The sequence below is a fragment of the Aplidium turbinatum genome, chromosome 8 (genome assembly GCF_918807975.1).
Source record: "Aplidium turbinatum chromosome 8, kaAplTurb1.1, whole genome shotgun sequence".
NCBI classification, from domain to species: Eukaryota; Metazoa; Chordata; class Ascidiacea; order Aplousobranchia; family Polyclinidae; genus Aplidium; species Aplidium turbinatum.
Genome location: NC_137479.1, coordinates 7955480 through 7978929, shown reverse-complemented (window position 1 = coordinate 7978929; position 23450 = coordinate 7955480). Strand labels below are relative to the sequence as shown.

Below are 23450 nucleotides of genomic sequence, written 5' to 3'. Positions count from 1 at the left end.
ATATAAATATACAGTAACATAATATACAGTTGCAATATTATGCACTATACAGTAGGCCTACAATAATGCACATAGTAGGCTACCTCAGACAGGCGATAGTGCCTTTTTCACTTGAGATTAACTCTGTCCTTTATTCAGTAGGCAATGAGACCTCAAACGAAAGCATGTACTTTTGCATAGAATAGAATAATTTTGGTCACTAAAAAGTATTTTTTGCAAAAGAGTTTTTAACAAAAGGCCAAAATAAATAACCTTTCCCATAACTTCTCATTCTTCTTGAGCAATTTTCAGGTAAACATGAAGTAGCAGCAATTGTGACCATTGCTTTCCTTAATTGTTTGTTTATTATTTATATTATGTAGATACAAGAAGTTTTCCTAATAATTTCATGTCTGTGACTGTTAAAATTAATAGTTTATTTTCTATCATAAAGTTGAAAAACCAATAAACTAACGCATTGGTTGTCAAATTTATGCTTATTCCATATCTGTTTGAACAGTATAAAATTTCCTTTCTCTCGGCCGTTTTTCCTTCATCAATTATGTCTTTCTAACTTAGTATACCCTGAGTAGAAGTGAGTGGCGTTTTTCAACAACCAGCTTAAGCCGAGAGTCGAACCAGGTTAACATAATTGGAAAGCCAACGGGTTATCCGCTAAGCCGCGCTGTTAACCCAACATCTGGAGCTCCAACTTTCGCATGTAAGGCAACGTCGGCGGACGCGTGTGAGGACTAGTCACCCTCACCTCACCGTATGTAAAAAAATCCATGTAACTTTCGTAAAATGCCCATTTAGAACAATCTTTGTCCCGAAACCATTGTCCTCTCATAACGTCTTCATCGGCTTACCGATGATACAAGTGCTGTGTAGGTTAACAGTTTAGCTTCATTAAATGTTTCAATTTGTCCACTGTCATAAAGTTTGTTTGCCTAATTATGAAAGATTCCAGCAACAGCTTACCATCACCACATCTCAAATAAACGTGAAACGTATAGAAATAAAAATGTTATTTCTTAGACCTCTATTTTATTTTTTGTTAGCAAATAATTCTAAAGGCAAATGATATCTTTCAGCTTTGAAATCTTTTTAATGAATAGAATCCATCTTTGACCTTCACATTATACATGACTTGTTACTTTAATCAGCGATATGAACAACGATAGTAATGTTGGTAACATTAATCATGAGTTGAAGTTCTGAAGCTTATAACTTTTAAAAAACAACAGAAAATCCAACTCGAAAAAAAGTATAGATCCACTTGAACGTGGCCCATAGGACAACATATTTGCAAGAGGTATGGACACTTTTTAACTTTTTTGCCGTATCTAGGCTTACGCCTGGTGGTTGAAAATTTGAATAAAGAAGATGTGAAGGCAGGGAAGCCAATCTTCGTGTTCACATTCAGGCATGCCTTTAAGTGTCTAGCCAAGGATAGAGCCGTAGGATAGAGCCACATGCTTTTAAGCAGTATCGAACCTACGCCCTTTCATGAGCTGTACCAGAGCTCTCAGCACTCGGCTATACAGCTGACGATAGTAACCTATGTATTAGGGTGGCTCATTTTCCTTGATGTTCTTTAAAATTTTTGTCAGTTTGGAATAATGTTCCATTTTGCTCACTAATATTTGCAAACCAAAAATTTTTGTTGGGTTTTGACCTTTGACCCTGGTTCACCCAAGGAGAAATTCTGAATTTTTCTGAAAAATTAGTAAATTTTGAAGTGGTTTAGCAGTGTCTGAAAAGAGGATTTCTCAAAATTTGACTACGTGATTTTGACGTCACTTCCTCTGTTAACTTCCACGTGGAACATCTTCACCCTACTCCAAGTCTGAGAGTCACTAATAGTGCATGCTTTTAGTGTCATTTTAGTTGATTTTACAGCCTTTTCGCAGTCAGTGAATCTATAACATATAGACCAACAAAAATTTTTGGCACAAAAGATGAGAGTCATTTTAGAGTATTTCAGGGCCCCTGATTCCGAAAATGCACTTGTTTTTTCGAATTGGCTCTAGTTTTCGAGATATTCGACAATGAAAATATTTTTGAAATCGTTACTCAAAAGCTTTCAATTAGCAAATTACTTATTTTCAGCCCTGTTTACCATTATGATGTCATAATTACACTTGTCTAGTTCAATTAGTTCATATTGCACGAAAGTTTAAAACGCAAGCAAAGGTTGAAATGAACAGTGTTTAACGTAAGGAGCCATAAATATTCAATGTAAACAGTTGTGAATCAGTAGGCCTACATCACAAGAAAAATATCCCGAAAGTCATGTGTTTATGAATGCAGCTTTATATTGAAAAGGTAGGCCTACTGAAATGGATACTGTACGTACAAATGAAATTTTATTCTAAGTCTTTGCTAAGGCCAAGTCTTTGCTGCAAGAAGTTTTTTTCTGGTCTATAGGCTAAATAAATGGCATATAGGCTAATAAAATACGCCTTTGACAAGTAGGATGCTGTACAAACAACCCAGATATATTTTACTGCATGAGGCAACGCAGAGGAGTAACGCATTCCGCGGTAGACACAGCGCTATATAAAAACAAGCATTATTATTATTACTTTGACATGAAGCTGGGTGATCAAGATAAGTCCTGGGCTCCTCCTAAAGTATGCAAACATTGCACTCAAACCCGTTTCTGGGCTCAAGGCTAAGAAGTTCAGAGTACCATGGCATAAAGAGAGCCGTGGAATTACCATGAAAATTGATACTTTTGTACGGTGAGCATGTTCGAAGGAAGTTGGATCATCATGTTTACATGGAGTGTGCAAGGCAGTCATTGCGTGGACGTTGCTATTTCTGTTTTTTGCTCTCTTGTTTCAAGTGGTGATTTGCTTGAAACAATAGGAAAACGGGCATGACTGAGAGTAACCTCAATACCTTCAGTAATGTTTTGGAGCAAGGTCAAGCTTTTTTCTCAAAACCATTTCTACCACCTACTGTAGGCTAGTAGTTAAAGATTTAGTTATCAAAAGTGGTAGCTGAAATCTTGGCTAACTCAAAACTAGAGCCAATTCGATAAAACTTAGTGCATTTTCAGAATCAGGAGCCTCGAAATACCTTAAAATGACTCTCACATGTCCTGCCTTTATATATAAAAAATTTTTGTTGGCCTGTGAAAATCGATAAACATCGTCAAATGATTCAAGAAACTGAAAGCAGTAGATATTTACTACAGTGAACGGTGCACAAAGAAAATCATGTCTGAAATGTGGTAGAATTCGACATTTTGAGAGTAATACACGTGTCAGTGTTCATGGAGCTGCTAATCAAACCACTTTGCTTGCTACAAGTTTGTATTACTGCCTCTTATTGTGTCCATTAAGATGCTAGAGTGCATTAGAAGATAGCGAGTGAGCAGTTTCAGGGATAAGCGAAAATTCGATATTTTGAAAAAATTCAAACCAGGTGAACCAGGGTCAAACGTTAATATTTTTTTGTGGAATTTGGTATAGGAGATACATTTACCAAAAGGAACAATATTCCAAACTGACGAAAAATTTAAAAGAAAAAAAAATTTTTTTCGAGATTTTGCGCCAGCCCACTATGTATGTATATGATAGGTAGTTTTCCTGAAAGAAGTCTCCCAAAGGAATTTACACTACATTGGCAATTTTTTACTTGCATTTGTTGCAATTTTATTTTTTTGCTACATTAAAATATTTTGATAATTCAAAACTCTGCAAGTTTGGTTGTAAACCAAGTCAATGCCTATGTACTACAAGATTTTTGCACTACATTTTGCAAAAATGGGCTATTACGTTGCGTGCGTGCGGACAGAGCCGGATTTAGCTGATGGGGGGCCCGGGGCACTTTTAGATCGGGGGGCCCCCCTGCAAAAAAATTTTTGCGCCTACGGCGCGAAAAACCACCTCTGCGTCTACAGTAGCATCAATCCAGCACTGCACAGCATTTTGCAGAAACTCCAAAGGCTGAAAGAAAGAAAAAATAACACAAAATCACATTTTTTCCACGTAGGGGGCCCTTCAAAAGTTGGGGGGCCCGGGGCACCTGCCCCCTCTGCCCCCCCTAAATCCGGGCCTGCGTGCGGATAAGGCGAGTGAGAGGGATGACGCAGCAGATAAGGTGCTTGCAAGGCGCTTGGTTTGTAATCTTGGTTGGACTCCCGGCTTAAGCTGGTTGTTGAAAAATAGAGGGCGTGAGGGAAAGGCAGCGAAAGAAAGAGCTCTATACCCTTGTTAGTGCCAAAAGCTTAGTGTAATGAGAGCCTTATCTTCTCATCCGCAATGCTTATATTGAAGTATAGGACTTACATTGCGTGACCGTTTCATTACCACGTCTTTATACTTACAAATGTGGATCGAAATGGAGCAGGTAGGCTACACATTTAATCTTGCAGCCCTTCTCAACATTTGCATACAAGATTTGTTTCAATTTTCTCATTGCTTTTGAACATTTTATTTTGCAATATAACCATCTGGACGTGTTTATCATAGCCCTGAATTAGGTAAAATAGAACTAGGCCTATTTTCGATTTTTTTTTATGTTTAACCTGCTCTTGCTTATCCGTCTATGTAGGCTACAAGTTTGTAGATCACGTCAATAATTGTCCTTGAAGGAGTACAGTTTTTATGGCTTGTGTTCGCCCTCATTGATTCAATTGTCACTTTCTGACTGAAAAAAATCAGATGAGATTCTTAGTAGGTGTGCACTTTCAATCCTATGTTAAATGCAATTGCAAGTCCCAGGCAAATCACAAACGATCGTATGGCTGATGGTATGGTGGTGATCAGATGGCAGAACTTGTGCCTATCCAATCGTAAGATAATGATAATAATGATTAGTGAAATTTACCAGGAAAACGTCTGTGCGCGCTATAAGTTGCCATAAGTTAGTTTTTCAACGGAGATAGATTGCATATCAATCTTTTCCGCCAAAACTTCATCACAAATGTTCTGTTCAGGTGATGATCAGTTGTTATTAGTTTAATGGATTTTAACATGAACAACATGGATATAGGCTAATACTGTATATCTAAAACGATCAAGCACGTCAATTGACAAGCCTATTTCGATGTTTAACAACTGTTCGGACAGTTGGGATTATCTTTGCTCCATAATGAGAATACAATGTAAAGCACTTAATAATAAGCTTAGTTTTGTTTGTATTTACTGTAGTTCTGAGTAGGCCCTATATTGCTACGATTGTAATGAATGATTCGCAATATCTGAACCTCTAACCTCAAGATGTTTGGCTTACTGATCATAAAACCTGATTTATTGCTGTAGTCTCGCAGTGTTATTCTTATTAAGTAAAATAAATTCTTTGCATTTTACCAGCCTATTAATACGAGACTGAGCAATTACGAGAACAGTAGCCTACATTACAAAAAGCAATGCTAAACATATACTTTTATGAATGTGCTGAGTGTTTATTTATAGTGCGTCTTTGATTTTTAGCAAAATTAGTGTTTTATATAATCAATTCTTTGTGCAAAAAGTTCAGCAATACAACAAGCTTTGTTGTCGCTTCATGCCACATCAGAAGATTCATCAGATGAGGAGATCTGGTTATGAAGAGGAATTAGGCAATAACAATGACGATACTTGTACTGAACCATTAAAACTAATCTGTAAAACCATGTGGTTCCAGGCCAAGACTTGACAGAAAACTGCACATCAGTTTACAAGCATTGGCCACCCACGTGTTGTACAATGGGCTATTGCAATATCAAAATATGTTCAGGGTCCAGCCTAGCCTGACTGCATTTAGGACAGTAGATATAGAGCAAATCTATTTCTTTATTATATACCATTTCGTATTTAGGAAGATGAAAGCAGAAATGTTTCCATACATTCACCAGTGTAGGATGTAGCCAGAGATGGGCAAGATCACCAGTATTGGTGATCTTGAAGATCAAGATCACCAAGAATAGGTGATCTTGAAGATCAAGATCAAGATCACCAAACTATGTGATCTTGATGATCAAGATCAAGATCGTGATCTTGAAGATCAAGATCACTTTCAAGATCATTTTTAGTGTACTTGAAAAAAAATGAAGTTTTTGATCAATGATGTTGCAAAAAATAATTAGCCTACTAAGTTATAAGCAACCTGGGAAAATGTATATAGTTGGTATTGCTAACTTTTACTTTTAACTACTCGATCGCTGGCCTAAGAATTATAATAAGTTAGTGACTGTTGCTATTAGGCCTATCAATTGTTGACGTAGTTTGCGTAGAATCGTAACGTCACACCCAAGGCCGAGGTTAATTACAGTAGTTCTGAAAAAGTCGCAAAATTTGCAATTAGTTTTATACTTATTATTATATAATAAATAAATAAAAATAAACTTTGAACTGCATCATTTTTTACTAAATTTTTGTCTGGTTCACGTAGGAGTTTTTATTCGTATTACTAAGCAGTTTTAACTTTCATTGTATTGTGTCAATGTTTATTGCACCATTTACCCATCTGACAACCTTGATGCTGTTGTCTGCTATCAAAAAAGTTCAGAGGCCTGCGGTCAGACAAACCGCTCCATACTCAGACCCTAAACAAGTCTTGGTCTGGTTGATTTGCTGCAATAAACCACTTTACATGACCAAAGTCGGCGTCCTAGAGTCCAGATTTTTTAACACCGCCATTCTAGAGTTTTGAAACATCTAAAATTGGGTAAAAGAAAGAAAACATTTCTTTTAAATTCACACATGGAAATAGTGAACAAAGTTAAATCATTTTTTATTATACGTCAACACAAAGTAGCCTACATGGTAGTTGACTTCTTTATTACGACCAACACAGAAAAATTTTTCAATTTTGAAATGGCAACACTGAACAGATTAGATGGAGACTTTAAATCGTCTTTTGTTGGACACATATCATATTAACAGTGGCTTAATGTTAGTAGTTACCACTAACTATTTTGTACAGGACGAGTTCTAAAAAAATGTTTCTATCTAGGAAGTAAAATTCAATTTTAAAGTGATCTTGATCTTATTGTTCTTCAAGATCAAGATCACACAAAAAAAAGTGATCTTAGATCAAGATCAAGATCACCAAAAAAAAGTGATCTTGAAGATCAAGATCAAGATTACGATCTTGATCTTCAAGATCACTTGTGATCTTCAAGATCAAGATCACGCCCATCTCTGGATGTAGCATCATTTGTGACTGTGGGGGCTTGTAAGTATTGACGATGTTATAGACTGAGATGCATATGTAACCTACACCTATTTTATCTAGGCATCGCTTGGAGATTAATCGATAAAAGTCCATTTTACGACGTGTAAGTGGAGTGCTACCTACTTATGCTAGACCCGCTGCTATCTAGTTGGGAATAGCTAAAGTGCATTGGGTCTCTTGGAGGAGAATGACGAGTGCTTGGTTGGTATGGGCAAGCTGCTTCTCAACTTTGATTTTCCTTGTTGTGTAGACTTTTATGTTGAGATTTACGATGGTGGGTGTCTGAACTGGTCAGAAGCATTGTCCACGTTTTGCATCGTTCCAGGCAGATTAGCCTTTCTGGTATATAGGGGCTCTACGATATTGTGACAAGCTTCGTTTTACATCGGCTAGTTGTTACTAGATGCTATTCACAGGATTGGGAAAGAGAAGCTCTTAGTCATCCATTTCGTTTGGCCAGTTAAAAGCAAGATTTACAATTGTTTTTCAAACTCTTTGAGCGGTACCTAGAAGGAAAAATGAACGGCAAACGAAATAGGAGCAGACCACCAAGAATTTGGACTAATGATATTGAAGACTGGTCATGAGGACTTATTTACAAAACTGCAGTAAAAAGACTCACAACAGCGAAACTTGGCGTCTCATTGCCTCCAACCCTCGACGAGAGGAAGGCATCGTCATTTTTTATTAAATAATAGTGAAAGACAATGATGTAAATTTTGATTGGACTTGAAATAAATACAAAAACATCATAAGAATGGATAAGCTTTTGGTTGTGAAAATCATATAACTTTTTCTGCCAACGTGTTTGCAAAAATAATCGGCCTACATAACAAAGTACAAGACCTGTCCAATTACAATTTTTCAAAAAAAAACCTGTCTAATTCAAATGAAAGACGGGATACTGTATCTCAGGGCGGATTTAGCTGATGGGGGGCCCGGGGCACTTTTAGATCGGGGGGCCCCCATGCAAAAAATTTTTTCGCGCCTAAGACGCAAAAAACCATCTCTACGTCTACAGTAGCATCAGTCCAGTACTGCACAGCATTTTGCAGAAACTTTAAAGGCCAAAAGGAAAAAAATAACACAAAATCACATTTTTTTCCACATAGGGGGGCCCTTTAAAAGTCGGGGGGCCCGGGGCAACTGCCCCCTCTGCCCCCCCTAAATCCGGGCCTGCTGTATCTTGCTCTTTTTTTAAATTACGCTCAGTGAAGTGATGCTTTAAATATGCCAAAATACACTGCATCTGAAGCTATACCTATATCGACAATCGGTGACAGGAACAAAGTTAATCACCAACCAGTGATTACGCAACCAAATTACAAAAAGTTTGAAGATTGAAAAGTTGGATCAGAATCTTATAGCATCTCAAACAATACGGCCTAAGCCCTTTCACCAATCATGCAATGGGGAGCTATACAAACAAAGAGCGCAGACAAATTCCATGGCAATGATGACAAAGTGTAATTGCTTTCATAACAGTTGCGAGTGTGATGCTTTTGAACTTTGACGATTACTTTCTCAAAATCCAGATAAGCCGATTGTCCAATGTCAACTTTATCAACAGACATAAAGTATAAAATATGACTGGAAGTATTAAAATAATTTGTTGTATTAATATTACTGCACAATTTTTTCGGTTTATTCAGATTTTTTTTCTTCATTCCAGACCATGGCGTATGACTAAGCTGTTAGTTTGTGAGTGTTTGGCTACGGGACTTGTTTATCTTTCAGCAAAGAAATGCTTCGTCCACCAAGGATTCCTTTTGTGACAGTAAATTAAATTGCAACTCATGATCAAGCATAAAGCAAATGTCGAAAAATTAATTAGAGACAGTAACTTGTCAGAAAATAAAGAAAAACCGAATTGGATTAATTTGACAGTTTAATGTTAAACTTAGTATCTAAACACTTGAAGATTGATTTATTGTTACAAACGCTCCGAGTTAAGGATTTGGTTCACAAATATTTGTTGTATGTGATTAAATATTTCTGGAAACTTCTTTGGTTTCATATTATCTGCAATATTTGTTGAGTTTGCAATACCTTCTTCTGACGTCAATTGCATTCATATGATTAGCGAAGTGTTCAAAGTAAATTTAAGATTTATTTACCTTGCAAAACAGCATTTTTTCAGCAATTTTTGAAATTGTTCTTTTTTTTTGTGAAAAAAAACTTCAACAAACTTTAAGCGATTGCTATTACGGTAAAGAATAAACCAAAATGCATTACAGGAGTTAGGATTTAACTTCACATGCTTTATCTTTAGACTTGACGTCTAATTTTTTCATGTAGCCTACTCTATATTGCTGGAAAATATACGTTTTAACGTTATAGCTGTTAAAACACTGTGTGTAGTACATAAGGGGTCACAAGAATCAGCTTGTTTTGAAATGATAGCAATTCTATGCCACAAACTATGAAAGAAGAGATGATATACACAGTTGAGAAGGATCTTCCTGGCGTCAGCACTACCTGACTACTCACTATCGGACAGCGAGCATTGTGTTTCGCTAACCATGCCGGTGTAGCCTCCATACTAGCCTTCAAGACTTTTCCCAAAAACAAGTGTTTTATGGCAGTCGAGTGTAGCATGAATTTAGCGATAGAAACATGTTTCACCCATGAGGCTGGGCTCATCAGTATTGCACCACTAATTCATGCCAAATAGTTCTCAACCGCTGCTTGCATGATATGGTGGTGCGATGCAGATGAGAGCCCAGCCTGATGGGCGAAACACGTGTCTATCGCTGAATTCATGCTACACTTGCCTGCCGAGAAACATAATATTGTTTACATTCAATAAAAACACATCAGAAATATCACATTGTTTTAATCGCCGCCATTTCATCCAACATAAATTTATGTTAACAAAAACACTTGAGAAATAAACAGAACTTTGATTGACAGCTGTGCGCAGTAATAAAAGTTTTAGTTAAGAATATAGAACTTGCCAACATTTAAACGCATGTTCTGTGATAAAAATTTGAATTACATAACTACATGAAAAAATGAGATTATCCAAATTGTTTGAACACCAACCCATGTGAAGTTAACATGTCGTTTGTTCTCTGTTATTGTGCTAATATTTGTGTAGTGAATGTGCAAGCGTGCTTAACAGAAAAGCAGTCATTCATAACTTCTCTTTCAGTTGACATTGATTGTTGTGATGCTAGCTTTTTAGCTTGAGTGACAGGAAAAGAGCGTTAACCTTTTTTACATATCTTGTTCACAATGCAGTTTGTGTTCCTAATGTTTGTCAACGCATGGGAAACGGCAGAGAAGCAATGAAGTAATTTATATATTTCTAGCTTATTTGTTATTCACAGGATGACCATTTCAGTCATTCTATATAAAAGTGCTATGATTTAATTTAAATTGTTGCTTAAAATTGTGTAAAATGTCAAATAGATTAAAATAAAATACAGTAGGCTATTTGTACATAATATGCTTGGAGAATAAGCTGCGAAGAAGGGAAGTTTAGTACAAGAAAAAGCGCTGAGTCCTACATATTACTGTATTGTTGCTGCTGATTTTAATATAACAAGGTACAGTAAAAAAATAAGTCTAATAAACTAGGAAATTATCAAACATAGCTTGTGCGTCTTCACAATCTACAGACCTAGGACTTTTACAAAGCTTTTGGAGTGATTCTCAGTCAGCTCAGTTCAATTTTGTTTTTATTTCTGACCATCATAACGAAAAAAACAATATATGCCAAGCATTGCAGAGGTATAGAAAAAGATAAAGCGGCAAAACGCAGACGTTATAACGTGCATGATACCAAAGCAGAACAATCAGTTTAAAATATGGCACGGTCGCAACACCTTAATAGAATTTTTAAAAATGTACAAGGAAAAGAGAGAGAAAAAAAGGCTAGTAATTTTTTTTGACAGTGTAGATAAGTAAAAAAACAAAACAATAAGACAAAAGACAGTTGCTACGTTGATCGACCTTGGTAGGTTATCCTTCATTTTTATATTTCATCTTTTATCTTATATTTCTGTCGTTCAAGTAAATGTTCTTTGAATTTAACAAATTTAAATTAATCAATTTCATATTTGATGAGAGCAGTTGTTTTTAATCAAAAAAAGTGCTGTATTGTAGTCGACAATGGTTCACTTGTTCGTAATTGGATGGCTAATGACATGCGCACTAGCTGTGGCTGAAAATGCATGGAAAGGTAAGCAATATTATTGTTACTCTAGTCTACATGCACTTAAATGGTTTTGTAAACTGAAGCTTTCGAACTGCAATATTGCCAATATAGCCTACAAAGATTTGTTTTTAAGTAACCTAAGCCTTGGGAAGCGCTTTAATTTTTTTGTATCGGTTCTTGTTCGATATTGACTTACACAATGGTTTTAAATAAATTTAACAAAGCTTGAAAAGGCTTTGGAGTCATTTTGGGGCTTCAACTAACCAAATTTTGTGTGTGAGAAAGAATGCAGACATTTCTAAATTGAATAATATTGATTTACTTTCTTTATGTCTTTGAAGACATCCTCTGAGGATGAAACTATCACACACATCAATTCAATATGTAACAAATCGTTTGAGTTTTGTTGATTGATGATAATTCCAACACAAACAAAGCAGGCATTGTTCAAAAAAACTCAATAAATCTAAAAATGTAGGTATTTTTCAAATATATCTTATTTTCTAAATTGTATTGACTGCTGATGGTGCACGGATGAAACCATTCATTCACCTAAACGACATTTACGCAATGCTTTTCATTAATATGTGCAAATAACATTTGTAATGAAAGCAGGAAACTATGTTTTTTTTACAAAAAAGAAAAAAATTTTCAAGAAGGGAAAAGTTCCTGAAATACATGAACCATAGAACGTTCATGGTCTTGACTAAGACTAAAAGAGTCACACATAAGAGCGTCACACAAAAATATATCAAACAGAGCAGTTTTGCATTATACCAGCAGCCACACTGCGTTTGCAAAACTAAAAGAAAAGCTGTGCAATTGTGCACGTTAGTTCAAAATCGATAAAATTCAATGATACGAATGTTAGATTTTTGCTTGTCAGTATCTTTCGGAAAAGTTCAAGTTTAAACACGCACAGCATTTATAAAATCACGTTTGCTAAATCAATAAGGAACACATGATCTTATGGCAAGAAATCAGTTTTTCAGCCAAGGTTTTGATTTTATTAAAATCAATCTACATGAAAACAGTAATCAAACACTATCGAATCGAAGTAATCGAATCTTTCGGTATATTTTAGCTGAAGAAGAGACACCAGAATATTGGTTAAACCTTGGAAGGAAAGAAGTTGACGTTGCTCTCAACTTGCAAAAGAATTCGGGTGTGGCTAGGAATGTCATAATCTTACTGGGTACGTGCTCTGTTTAAGTTTTGAATTAGTAGCATATTAGAAGTTGAATATTAGACGTTGAATACCAGAAGATTGTTCAATGTATTTTCTATGTGTTTATGATAGCTTATAGACTAATTTTGTGTTTGTATTTAATTTGGTATTGAACTAGTTTTATGAACATCTATCAGCTTACTTTTAGTGATAAGTTTGAATTCATTCAGTATTGCACAACATTCGAATTCGTAGAACTCCCATTTTTCATTTTTATGTGTTATTACATTTGACAATAAGTTCTATTAATACTATAAAAAGTGATCAACGCCAAGCAAAAAAAAGCCAAGCAGAGCAAATTACATAAAATTCAGTTGCTCTTTTCTAAAAACCTCTACAGCCTGTTTCACCCTTGGGCTACATGGCATCATCAGAAGGTATTTATTCAAATAAAATCTAAACATTCTATTGGAATAAGGACCTTCTAATGGTCCCAAGTAAGGGTGAAATAGGCTGTAGATGTTTTTAAAGAGTAACTGGATTTAATGCTGTTAAATTTTAATCAAGCATTATTTAGTTTTTTTGAGTGTATCATTCCTTGGCTGTCACAGACGCCACATAGCTGACACATTTTTCAGTAGAAACTGTAGGAAATTGACTATACCAAGGCAACACGAAAAACTTACGATGAAGTCGTCTTCTGACAATAATAATAATGACATGCTTTATTTTGTGACATTTGTGACATTAATGACACCGAATGCAGCTGACTCGATGACTGATATAGCCTTTTGCTGCTTTCTGTCTGTTATGGAATTAAGTTTATTATGGTGCTATTTTATTTGTATTGTTTATACTTGTACCGTACTATTCTCCCAGCAAACACAATGAAAGTTTTTGCTATTTATATATTTATCCACCTAATGTATATATAGTTTGTATATAGTCTATACAAAAGGGTCACATCCCATCTCCATACATCTACCTTATGAAGAATTGAAAGGGTCACGTCTTACGGTTCCCTAAAATAGTATCAAGCCCTACAAATATAACGTTACTTTTTAATGCATTATTTCTATTCAGTATAACTCACTCTTTTTTGGCTGTGCCTAAAATGTGCCTTTTCTTTTAATATTATTTGTCCTTCTGTGTCGTCGTATAGCGACACATCCATATTGGTAACTAATTTATTGTCATAATATTTAATAAAATGAATTTTTTTTGTCCGATATATATTTGAAATTTTAAGGGTGTGGCTTACAACACGTGTACTACAACCACATAGGAAGACAAAAATAACATTAAGGGAACCGACACCTTTTTTTACAAAATTATTAATAAGGACCAAAGAGGATACACAGAAATGATGCATTAGAAAAAGTAACGCTACATTTTGTGGGACATGAAAGTATTTCAGGGAGCAATAAGACATAACCCTTTTAATTCTTCATAAAGTAAATATATGGATGATTGTTAAGGCATACACAAAATAAAATGGGATGTTATGGGTAATACTTCATTTATGTTGTTTGCTTCATAATAATTATTTATTGAAATGTGCAGGAGATGGCATGGGATTACAAACAGTAACAGCTGGAAGGATTATGAAAGGTCAAATGCAGGGAAACAGCGGAGAGGAGACAGTTCTTGCTATGGATCAATTTCCAAATGTTGGATTGTCAAAGGTGGGGTATTTTTTGTGCTGACTGGCTGGTATATTTCATTGAAAAATCAACTTTAAAAAGTAATTACACTGCTATTTAATGTTTTGTCTGATGGTTTTAAAAGGGAAAAAAAGAATTGAGAAATGCTTACCGCAAATTTCGAAATAACTAAATCAATTTTGTAAACACAGTAAGTTACAATAATTCGAATGAAATGGTTTTGTTCAATGAATCGTCTTTTGAAGCCAAGTTTGCTTCCGGAATACATATGTGGAGTATTTGACAAGAGCAAAACCATACAGCACTTTTTCTTGGAGTTATATACATTTCACATTTTTAACGCATTTTTTACATCAGAGTTGTGCTCCTTCATTGTATTTTTACGTAGATTTGATAATAATAGAATTTCACATATTTATAGCTACAGTAAGTATTAAACTATACTAAAGAATCGAAAATAACAATTGTGGATCAATATAAAACCACAGTACCCCCATGAGGCTAGCCATCAACTCTACAGTACATAATGGTAACTTTTCAAACCAACAAACTTAAAAAAAAATTATTGACTTGTTTAGACCTACTCTGTGGATAAACAAGTTGCTGATTCAGCCAGCACAGCCACGGCTTATCTCTGTGGAGTAAAAGGGAACTATTACACAGTGGGCTTGTCTGCGGCTGCAAGAAAGGACAATTGTTCAACACAGAAAGGAAACGAAGTTGAATCGGTTCTTATGGACGCGTATAACGCTGGTAGACAACATACAACTGCATCCGATTTATCTTTTTTCTCTTGCGTAAATTGAAAGTGTTGAGTGAATTTGTGCATTAGAGCTTTTCTGTTCGAGAATGGGTTAATTATTGATGACAGCATTGTAGCAATACGTAGTTTCAGTGTTGTAGTCGAAATGGGTACCGTTATTGACTCAAGTGCTGTTTAACAAACTTGGACTAATGACATAATAACACTTTTGACAATTGGCATTACTTTGAACAGGAAAATCAACGGGAATAGTGACCACCACTCGCATTAATCACGCCACCCCATCGGGAGCTTACGCCCATTCAGTGTCAAGAACGTGGTACGGAGATGTAGATTTACCAGACGAAGCGAAGCTCAATGATTGCAAAGATATTGCTCAACAGTTCTACGACCATTCCGATAAAATTACAGTAAGTGCTTATCCCATCATTATTTTCTTCCTCTCGTCGAGGTACTGAAGCGATGACTCGCCAAGTTTCTTTGTTGCAAGATTTTTCAATTGCAGCTTTGTAATTAAGACCTGATCAGTCATTTAATTTCCAAACAGGTTTGAAGTGGCCAAATAGCTGGCAATAGGAGTCAATTGACTAAAATATTTTAATGAACTTCGCTGTAAAACATAGTGATCTAAAATTCGATTATTTAGGTTGCTTTGGGAGGTGGAAGAAAGTATTTTCAACCATCTACAACCAACGATCCAGAATATCCAACTCAATCAAACACTCGTCAAGATGGTCAAGATCTAATTGCCAAGTGGCTACAAAACCAGTCAAGGGGTGTAAAAGCTTCGTACGTCTGGAACCAAACTGAGTTTGACAAAGTTGATCCCGTAACCACAGATCGGCTTTTAGGTTGGTACCAATTAGATCCTTCTCTTGGAGCTAACAATTTATTTTTGATTCTTCCTTAGACTTGACAACCTTTTTTTATGGCATTTGAAGTTTTGATAGACGAGTTTTGATGGAAATATTGCAAAATATTTGTTGCATTTTTTTTAAATTTGTTGATCAAAATTGCTTTTAGTGATTGATGTATCCAAACACAGGTGGGTTACAGCTATCAATTATAGTCAAAAATGATGCTTATTTTTTGAAAAAAGAATGGTTTTCTCAAAACTATACAAAAATAACTCACCATTTTTTAGCATTCTAAACGATAACATAATTGAGCCATAAATGTGTCTTTCATGAATTGAGATTCTGCGTAAATGCTACTTCGTAAATATTTATTTAACTCTTTAAACCTAATCAACAAAACGTTCCTAGGTTTATTTGAACCTTCTGACATGCAATACGAATCGGACAGAAAAGACGATGGCGCCGGAGAACCTTCATTAGCGGAAATGACGGAAAAAGCTATCAGAATGCTCCAGAAAAACACGAAAGGATACTTTCTTTTAGTTGAGGGAGGACGAATAGGTAACAAGTTTACAATAATATCACCCAAATATTCCACATTTAAACAAATGTAGGCTATTTGATATTTAGACAAGTTACGGTTTGGGTGTTTTGTTCTTCGGTATATTACGAAAAAGATTATCCTGCTGTAATTTTGTTTTTCTATATTATTCTACTAAACGCTTAACGCTATCGATTTACTAAAATGGCCTGATCAGACTAGTCATTTGTAGGGGTATGACATGACATGCAGGGGTAATAAGCATTATGTGAATATTCTTTGGCAGAAAAAGATCTCGCATAGGCTATTTTCAATGCTGGAATTTGGAGTAACAAGATATATTGTTGCGTTGCTAAACTGTTTGCATAATTGATTGGTAAGCACTTAAACACGAAAAGTTCAAAAAACAATGAAACATCGAGCCATTCGGAAGTTCATGTAGAATAGAGAAAAAGCGCAAACATTTCTGATAGAGGGTAAGGGGTTAGAAAGTAGTTATTTTGATGAAGCGGGTTCGACTCTTCTGTAATTACCAAACAAAGATCAAAGGAAGCATCAACTCTCTGGCTGAGTGTTAGAAGGGTTACGTTAACGACAACCACTTAAAAAGGTCTGGTTGGTTGGCGGTGTCATTGCATTCATTGCAATCTTACAGGAAATTGACCTGCTTAAGTGACTACCGGATTGATTGAGCAAAACGAATTACAATATGAAGGCGTGAGGCACAGTTTGACAATCACTCGTAGTGGGCACCATCAGGTCTTTGGTATATCGGTCTGTCACACGATCTGTCTGGGTCATCAATTTTGCGCAAAAATACCCTGCCATTTCAACATGGAAACTGGATATTTTGTGCTGCATAAATTAAACTAGGCCGAAACAGGTTGTACATGAACACTCGCGCAAGTTGGTTGAAATGTGGATGATTTTTTAAACAATAAAGTTTTTCGGAGACATGATTTTTACCTCCACAGATTGTGTGTTGGATCGATGAGGGTGAAACTGGTGTTCTTTCAATTGATAAGGGCAGTTTGCTCACCACTCTATTATTTCCCTGTTAGTTTTGATTGAATGTGCATTACTCCATGTCTGCTTGTTTCACTATTTTTATCATGTGTTACTATAGTAGCTTAACCATCCAAACCCTCTAGTCAGCAGTCACCACTATCAAATCAAAGGTCTGTAACAATATTGTATGCTATATCCTGGTAGGAGACTTGGTAAATGCATCTTCAAAGCAGAACAAACTGACTACATTAGTTTCCAGCAAATTGACCCAACCGTAATATTGGAAAATAGGTCCAACCATTCAAAAGTTAGGTAAGCCTTGTTATTTTTCAGATCACGCGCATCACGATACCAACGCTTACAGAGCTCTACATGACCTTGTTGCTTTCGACAACGCTGTAGAAAAAGCAGTTGATTTGACTTCGGACACTGATACTCTTGTCATTGTAACAGCGGATCATAGTCACACGTTTACCTTCGGAGGCTACGCAGATAGAGGGAACCCAATACTTGGTAACTGTTGTGATTTGATTATGAATGATCATAAAAAATAACAATAATTTAAAATTAATTAGAGATATGAAATCCATTTTCTACGACTATTTGTGGTGAAAACAAAACAAAGTTTTTGCTGTTAAAGATAAACGTAATGGTTTTTGATAATTACCACTATCTCCGCCCTCCAGTAACTGTGTTTGATTTCGAATCCATTCAGCAGTTTTTTTGTCTCGAAAATGTTGAACCCATCATAATTCGTTCATGTGCTCTTTGCGTTGATCTTAGTTTAAGAGTTAACTTTTTTGTAAGGTTCCAAGTTTCGCGCCATATGTAATTTTGTCTGAAGGTTTTTATTCCAATAGAATATTTGATAGGAGATTCCACTTGAATAAGAGCCTTCTGATGTTCCCAATTAAGGATGAAACCACCTGTAAAGATTTTTACAGACCAATCACTGCATTTAATGAGTTAATTCATACATAGGCTAAATTAAATTGTAACTAAAGCTTTATGTATACAAGCACTGTTTTGAAGTCAGATTTACTTTAACATTTTTTAGAAAAATTTTTGAAATGTTAAAAGCATTTTTATATGTCATTTGCTATTTTTATGTATCTCAAGTAGCTGGTTCATTACTCATTTGAGCCTTCACCCACATGAATGACTTTCTTAAGTTTTCTTCTCATAGGCTTTACAAAGGCTTTTATGCCTTAACATTTTAGAAAGTTTTCTTGTGTTAATGTTATTTTTATTTGCTTATAAATTAACAGGTTTAGCTGTAACTGGAGGCGAAGTCAACCTTGGATTAGACAACAAGCCGTACACTAGCATTCTATACGGAAATGGAGCTGGTTTTCAAGGAGTCGGTATGAACTATACGGAACCGCATACCAGGCAAAACATAACTGAAACCTTAGCAGGTAACTCAGCTTTCTGACATTGTTAAATAACATGTTAAAGAACGTCCGCCCCGTTAGCTCAGTGGTTACGCACCCGGCTCAAGATCACGCAGCGCAAGTTCAACTCTCGGGTGTGCGCTTTGCATTTCAGGACTGCTCTCAATTCAGTGGCACCAAGTGAATGGAATAATTTCCCAGCAACAACACTTCAACTGTCGGAAAACTTCACTCTGCCAATCTCAGTAACCGACCCTGCGTCTAGAGCCTCTACAAGTATGCGAAACTACCAGGAATAACCAATCAAGGTTTTGTCAGTCCGAGGATAAAGATTCAAACCCAAACCAACATTTCTCATAAGTACAGTTCATTGCGACTGACGATAGATCTATACGGTAATTTCAGAGAGCAAAGATTATTTGCAACAATCTGCTGTGCCTCTCAAATGGGAGTCTCATGGAGGAGAGGACGTAGCCATCATGGCGAGAGGACCGATGGCTCATCTGTTTCATGGAGTTCATCAACAAAGCTATATTGCATACGTCATGAGGTTTGGATTTAAATCAAGTTCCGCTTGCTCAATCTTGTAAAATGTCCACCATCTTTGCTTACGAGCACAGTCTAGACCAGTGTTTCTCAAACGTTTTTAGTCCATCGCCCCCTTTTCGTTATTGAAATAAAATTTCGCCCCCCTAATTCTGTCAAGCAAAATAAACATTGATAATAGAGTGATAGACAAATTTAGTTTTGAGAATTTACTCAACGAAATTGACATGAATACATGATAATGTTCAATGGGATGGATGAGCTTGGCGACTTTTACAAAGTTTTGAAATGTTTGGCGGCATCTTCGTAAGATAGGATGGATGGTCATTTTATTTTTGTTTGGATGCGAAACGCCGAAACATACATAAAACAAAAACTGACAATGTGCATCCAATGAGAGAGTGCGAAAGACCGTAGCCCTGAAGGCGTAGGAGGTTGTCGAGTCTGCACTCTCTCAACAGATAGAGTCGAAGATCAGATAGAGTCGATAGAGTCGAAGATCATCGAAGAGTCAAGTCTAGAGTCAAGAGTCAAAATATCGTCGAAGAGTCAAGATAGAGTCGAAGATCATCCCGTTTATGACCTAGCAAGCGATTTCTTTGCTTTTAAAGCATAAATGCCACAGCCGAAAACCCCTTTTCAACCATATATGAAGTAGGAAACGACAAAATCCACATTCTGGCTTCTTTCCAGAGAAGCTTATATTTGCCAGCAACCTGGCACTAAAACAAATCGTATCTATCATTTCTGAATTTCATTCTTGACGCATCATCTGTTTGCATATCAATGAACTGCTCTTGAAGTTCCACTTTTACAGTATGCCTGTAGGTACGGTAGAAAATGGTTGTACCACCCAGTTTGGAACATGGAGGTCCACGAGATCTGCAAAGCGAAGTTTCATGTCTTTATGAAGCATGTCTAAATGTGAGCAGTATTTTTGCCGTTGTTCTTCTGTAATAACATTCTCGCTCAAATTGGGAAACTGAGTTAAGACATTTTGACCTGCGCTTTTATTTTGTTGACGCATTTTATCACAATATTCAGTGATTCATGCAGTTCAGGACTGAGCTTACGGGCAACCAAATGCTGACGGTGAATTACACAATGTATTGCAATAAGTCCAGGAATTGCTCTTTTCATCAGTGCAATGAACCCTCGATGCTTTCCAACCATTGCCGGAGCACCATCAGTTGCGCATTGTAGAATATTCTTCAGTGGAATCCCCTTCTCTTCGTAGAAGTTTTTCACTGCATTAAAGAATTAAAGATGCTTGATGCCCGAATATCTGTAGGAAGACTGAGCGCAAAAATCATATCTTCTTGTTCTCATATTATGAACAAAACGCACATATCCAAGCAGCAGCGATACATTGTCGGTCAAGGTGGAATCATCTATTTGCAGTAAATGGTTTGCTCGTTGGACTGTTGTTAGCGCGTTGGACTGTTATTGGTGGTTTGATAAATTCGCCCACTTCGAGTGTTTTCGCCCCCCGATGGCCCCCTTTGATTTTTTCGCCCCCCTGGCGCTCAAAATTGCCCCCAGGGGGGCGATTTCGCCCACTTTGAGAAACGCTGGTCTAGACATAGGCACACCACCTTACATTTTCCATGATTAGCTTGTGATTAAATTGTAAACGTTAAACTATTACAAAGTCATGAAACATAAAGCAAACTGCATTGTCGTGGTTTCTAATTTATCTTTCTATCGATCAGTGATCGTAGCTTGACATGGGGCCCAGAGGTGCTTTTATACCAGCCCGGCATGGTTTTAGGGGACCGTAACTTTTTCAAGGAGCCAGGGTTTGAAGAAATCTCTGCGTGTATTCTTTGGATACAATGCGTTTTCTTTAGAAATGTCTTGATTTCGGGCACGAGGATTTCGTTGGTACCGAGCCTCAAGTTATCATCTCAACGGCCATGCCATCAAGATACAGGCTAATTGTTGTATCATATTTTTCTACAAGTCTTATTGGAGTATTTGCTTTAAAATATGCATTGTTATGAAATAGATTGAGTTTCATTTTTAGAAGCATGATCGTTGTTTGCTTTGAAAATGTTGATGCAAACGACCTGTTTTATCCTGATGAGTTTAAAGTATCAAGCGAAACAACTCGTTTGTATTGACATTTGTGAAGTATGAATTGCTGGTTTGATTCTCATATACAAATTTTAGTTGCTTATTTAATTAAATTATCCATTCCTCATTGAAAACTGTTTATCTAAGAGGACTTCGCATATTTTGTACATCACCGCGTTTATACGAAATAAAGAAGTTGTGATGACAAAGCATCGCGGCCTTAAATAACAAAAGGATCAATTTGAGAACATATGAAAAAAAAATTCAAATGTTTTTCACGTTATGTACTTTTTATACTTCTCATTTTCAAAGTGAGTGCCATAACTCTTCGTATTGTATTAGTTTTGCTCCATTCAAGAACATCGACTGTTCAAAATCACAACCCAAATTCTTTTTGATTGATTGAATCTTTATCCTCGGACTGGGAAAGCTTCTTGTAGAGCTTAATCCTGGCAGTTTTTCATACTTGTAGAGGCTGTTTTTCATACTTGTAGAGGCTTTGAATCACTGACGCAGGCCCGGTCACCGAGATTGACAGAGTGAAGTTTCCGATTGTTGAAGTGTTGTTGCCGGGGAATTATTCCATCCATTAGATGCCGCTGAATGGAGAGCAGTCCTTAGAATGCGTTGCTCAAGCGCACACCCCGAGAGTCGAACCAGCGCCGTTTGATCTTGAAGCTTCTTCGTTCCAGAAGTCACGCGCTAACCAATTGAGCTATCGGGGTGGAATTTTTGTGCTTTATTGTAGAGTTGTTTTTGTTTGATATTATAAATGCATGTAATCATAGTGAAAGTCACACATTTAATTTTTATAATCGAAGAAATACATTTTGTACCAAAAAAATGTACCATGTTATGACATTAGATAGCGAACAGTTTCATTAAACTACAGTAATAATATCGCTTGATATTTCCCTGGCGATATGTGTCGTCAAGATACTTTATGGTTTTCAGATATGCTTCTTGCATTGGGGGGGATACTAGCCACTGCGATGGTGGAAGCAACGCCAATCCCACACCTACACCACCAACTACAACCACTGACCCAATGGTTATAAGCACAGCTGCTAATTTCCTAGGAATGGGCTTGTCATCTACAGAGGCTGCAGTTGCACTCAATGTTCAGTTTGCTTTGCTCATCGTGTTATTTGTGTTTTCGCTGGCAATGTGTTTTGTTGTATGTCTTCAAAGAAAACCAAAACATAAATCGTTGAATGTAGAAAGCTATGATAACTCTATGGTAAAAGACGATTCGACTCTTTAAAGTGTTTATAGGTCTACTATACTTTATATACTTTCATTGGCCTAATTTTTAAAAACATGTAAATTATTGTGATTTTTGGGAATGCAATCATTTCGCTTGTTTTTGTTCACTTTTGTAATTGTCTCCAATACCTGTCACAATATAAAAATTCGAATGAATTGGATAGTGTCATCATTTATTAGTGACTGAGGTAATTTGTTTTGGCCAGCACTCAGCTTTCTACAAAAATAAGACTCATTTGTCAAATTCCTCTGCTTTTTGAAATACAAATTAATGCGCTTGATGTTCACCACAATGCATAATCTTAGAAATTAATCCTTTACTTATAAAGCATAGCCTGCCAATTGAAATAGAAAACTTTGACGCTTTGTAGTATACTACAAAATATGTTGTTATTTTATTTCCTGCTACAAACCTTCTCTTTATTTTTCAATAACATCTTTCATACTTCCATCTTATATTTTAAAACCGATAATTTAAGAAACTGTAAGTCATTCCAACGCATAGTGTTAAAACACTGTTTTTTTTTGTCTTGTCCACTGACCTCCTTATATCTGATTTTAATTGTCAGGAACGGTCACACATTTTCATATGATACTGTAAAATAAAAAGAGCTTTAACCCTACCTTAGTAGCCTACGAGCTATTTTCGTACGCGGAACGTACTATCTTAACCCGTGCTAATTAATCGCTAATAACGGGAGCTATGAAAATCACAAAACTAAAATATTTTACAAGATAGGCCTAATAGCCATGTGTATTGTGCCTATAGAAATCAAATTTTTACCCAACAAATTTATTGAAATAAAGTGTTTGAGATGAAAAAACGTCAGGAAGTCGGTTTTTATTTTAATTT

The 23450-nt window shown here is 36.2% G+C and overlaps 1 protein-coding gene across 1 annotated transcript; it reads left to right on the top strand.

The window, feature by feature from the left end:
• Positions 1-11223: 11223 nt before the first annotated feature.
• On the top strand, positions 11224-23115 carry LOC145775125 (alkaline phosphatase-like). Its single transcript, XM_082586337.1, has 11 exons — positions 11224-11338; positions 12399-12509; positions 14046-14167; positions 14725-14899; positions 15144-15319; positions 15556-15760; positions 16175-16327; positions 17649-17828; positions 18584-18733; positions 19115-19259; positions 22286-23115. The coding sequence occupies exons 1-11, from the start codon at positions 11269-11271 to the stop codon at positions 22593-22595; spliced, it is 1797 nt and encodes a 598-aa protein (XP_082442463.1). The 5' UTR covers positions 11224-11268; the 3' UTR covers positions 22596-23115.
• The last annotated feature ends 335 nt before the right edge of the window (positions 23116-23450 follow it).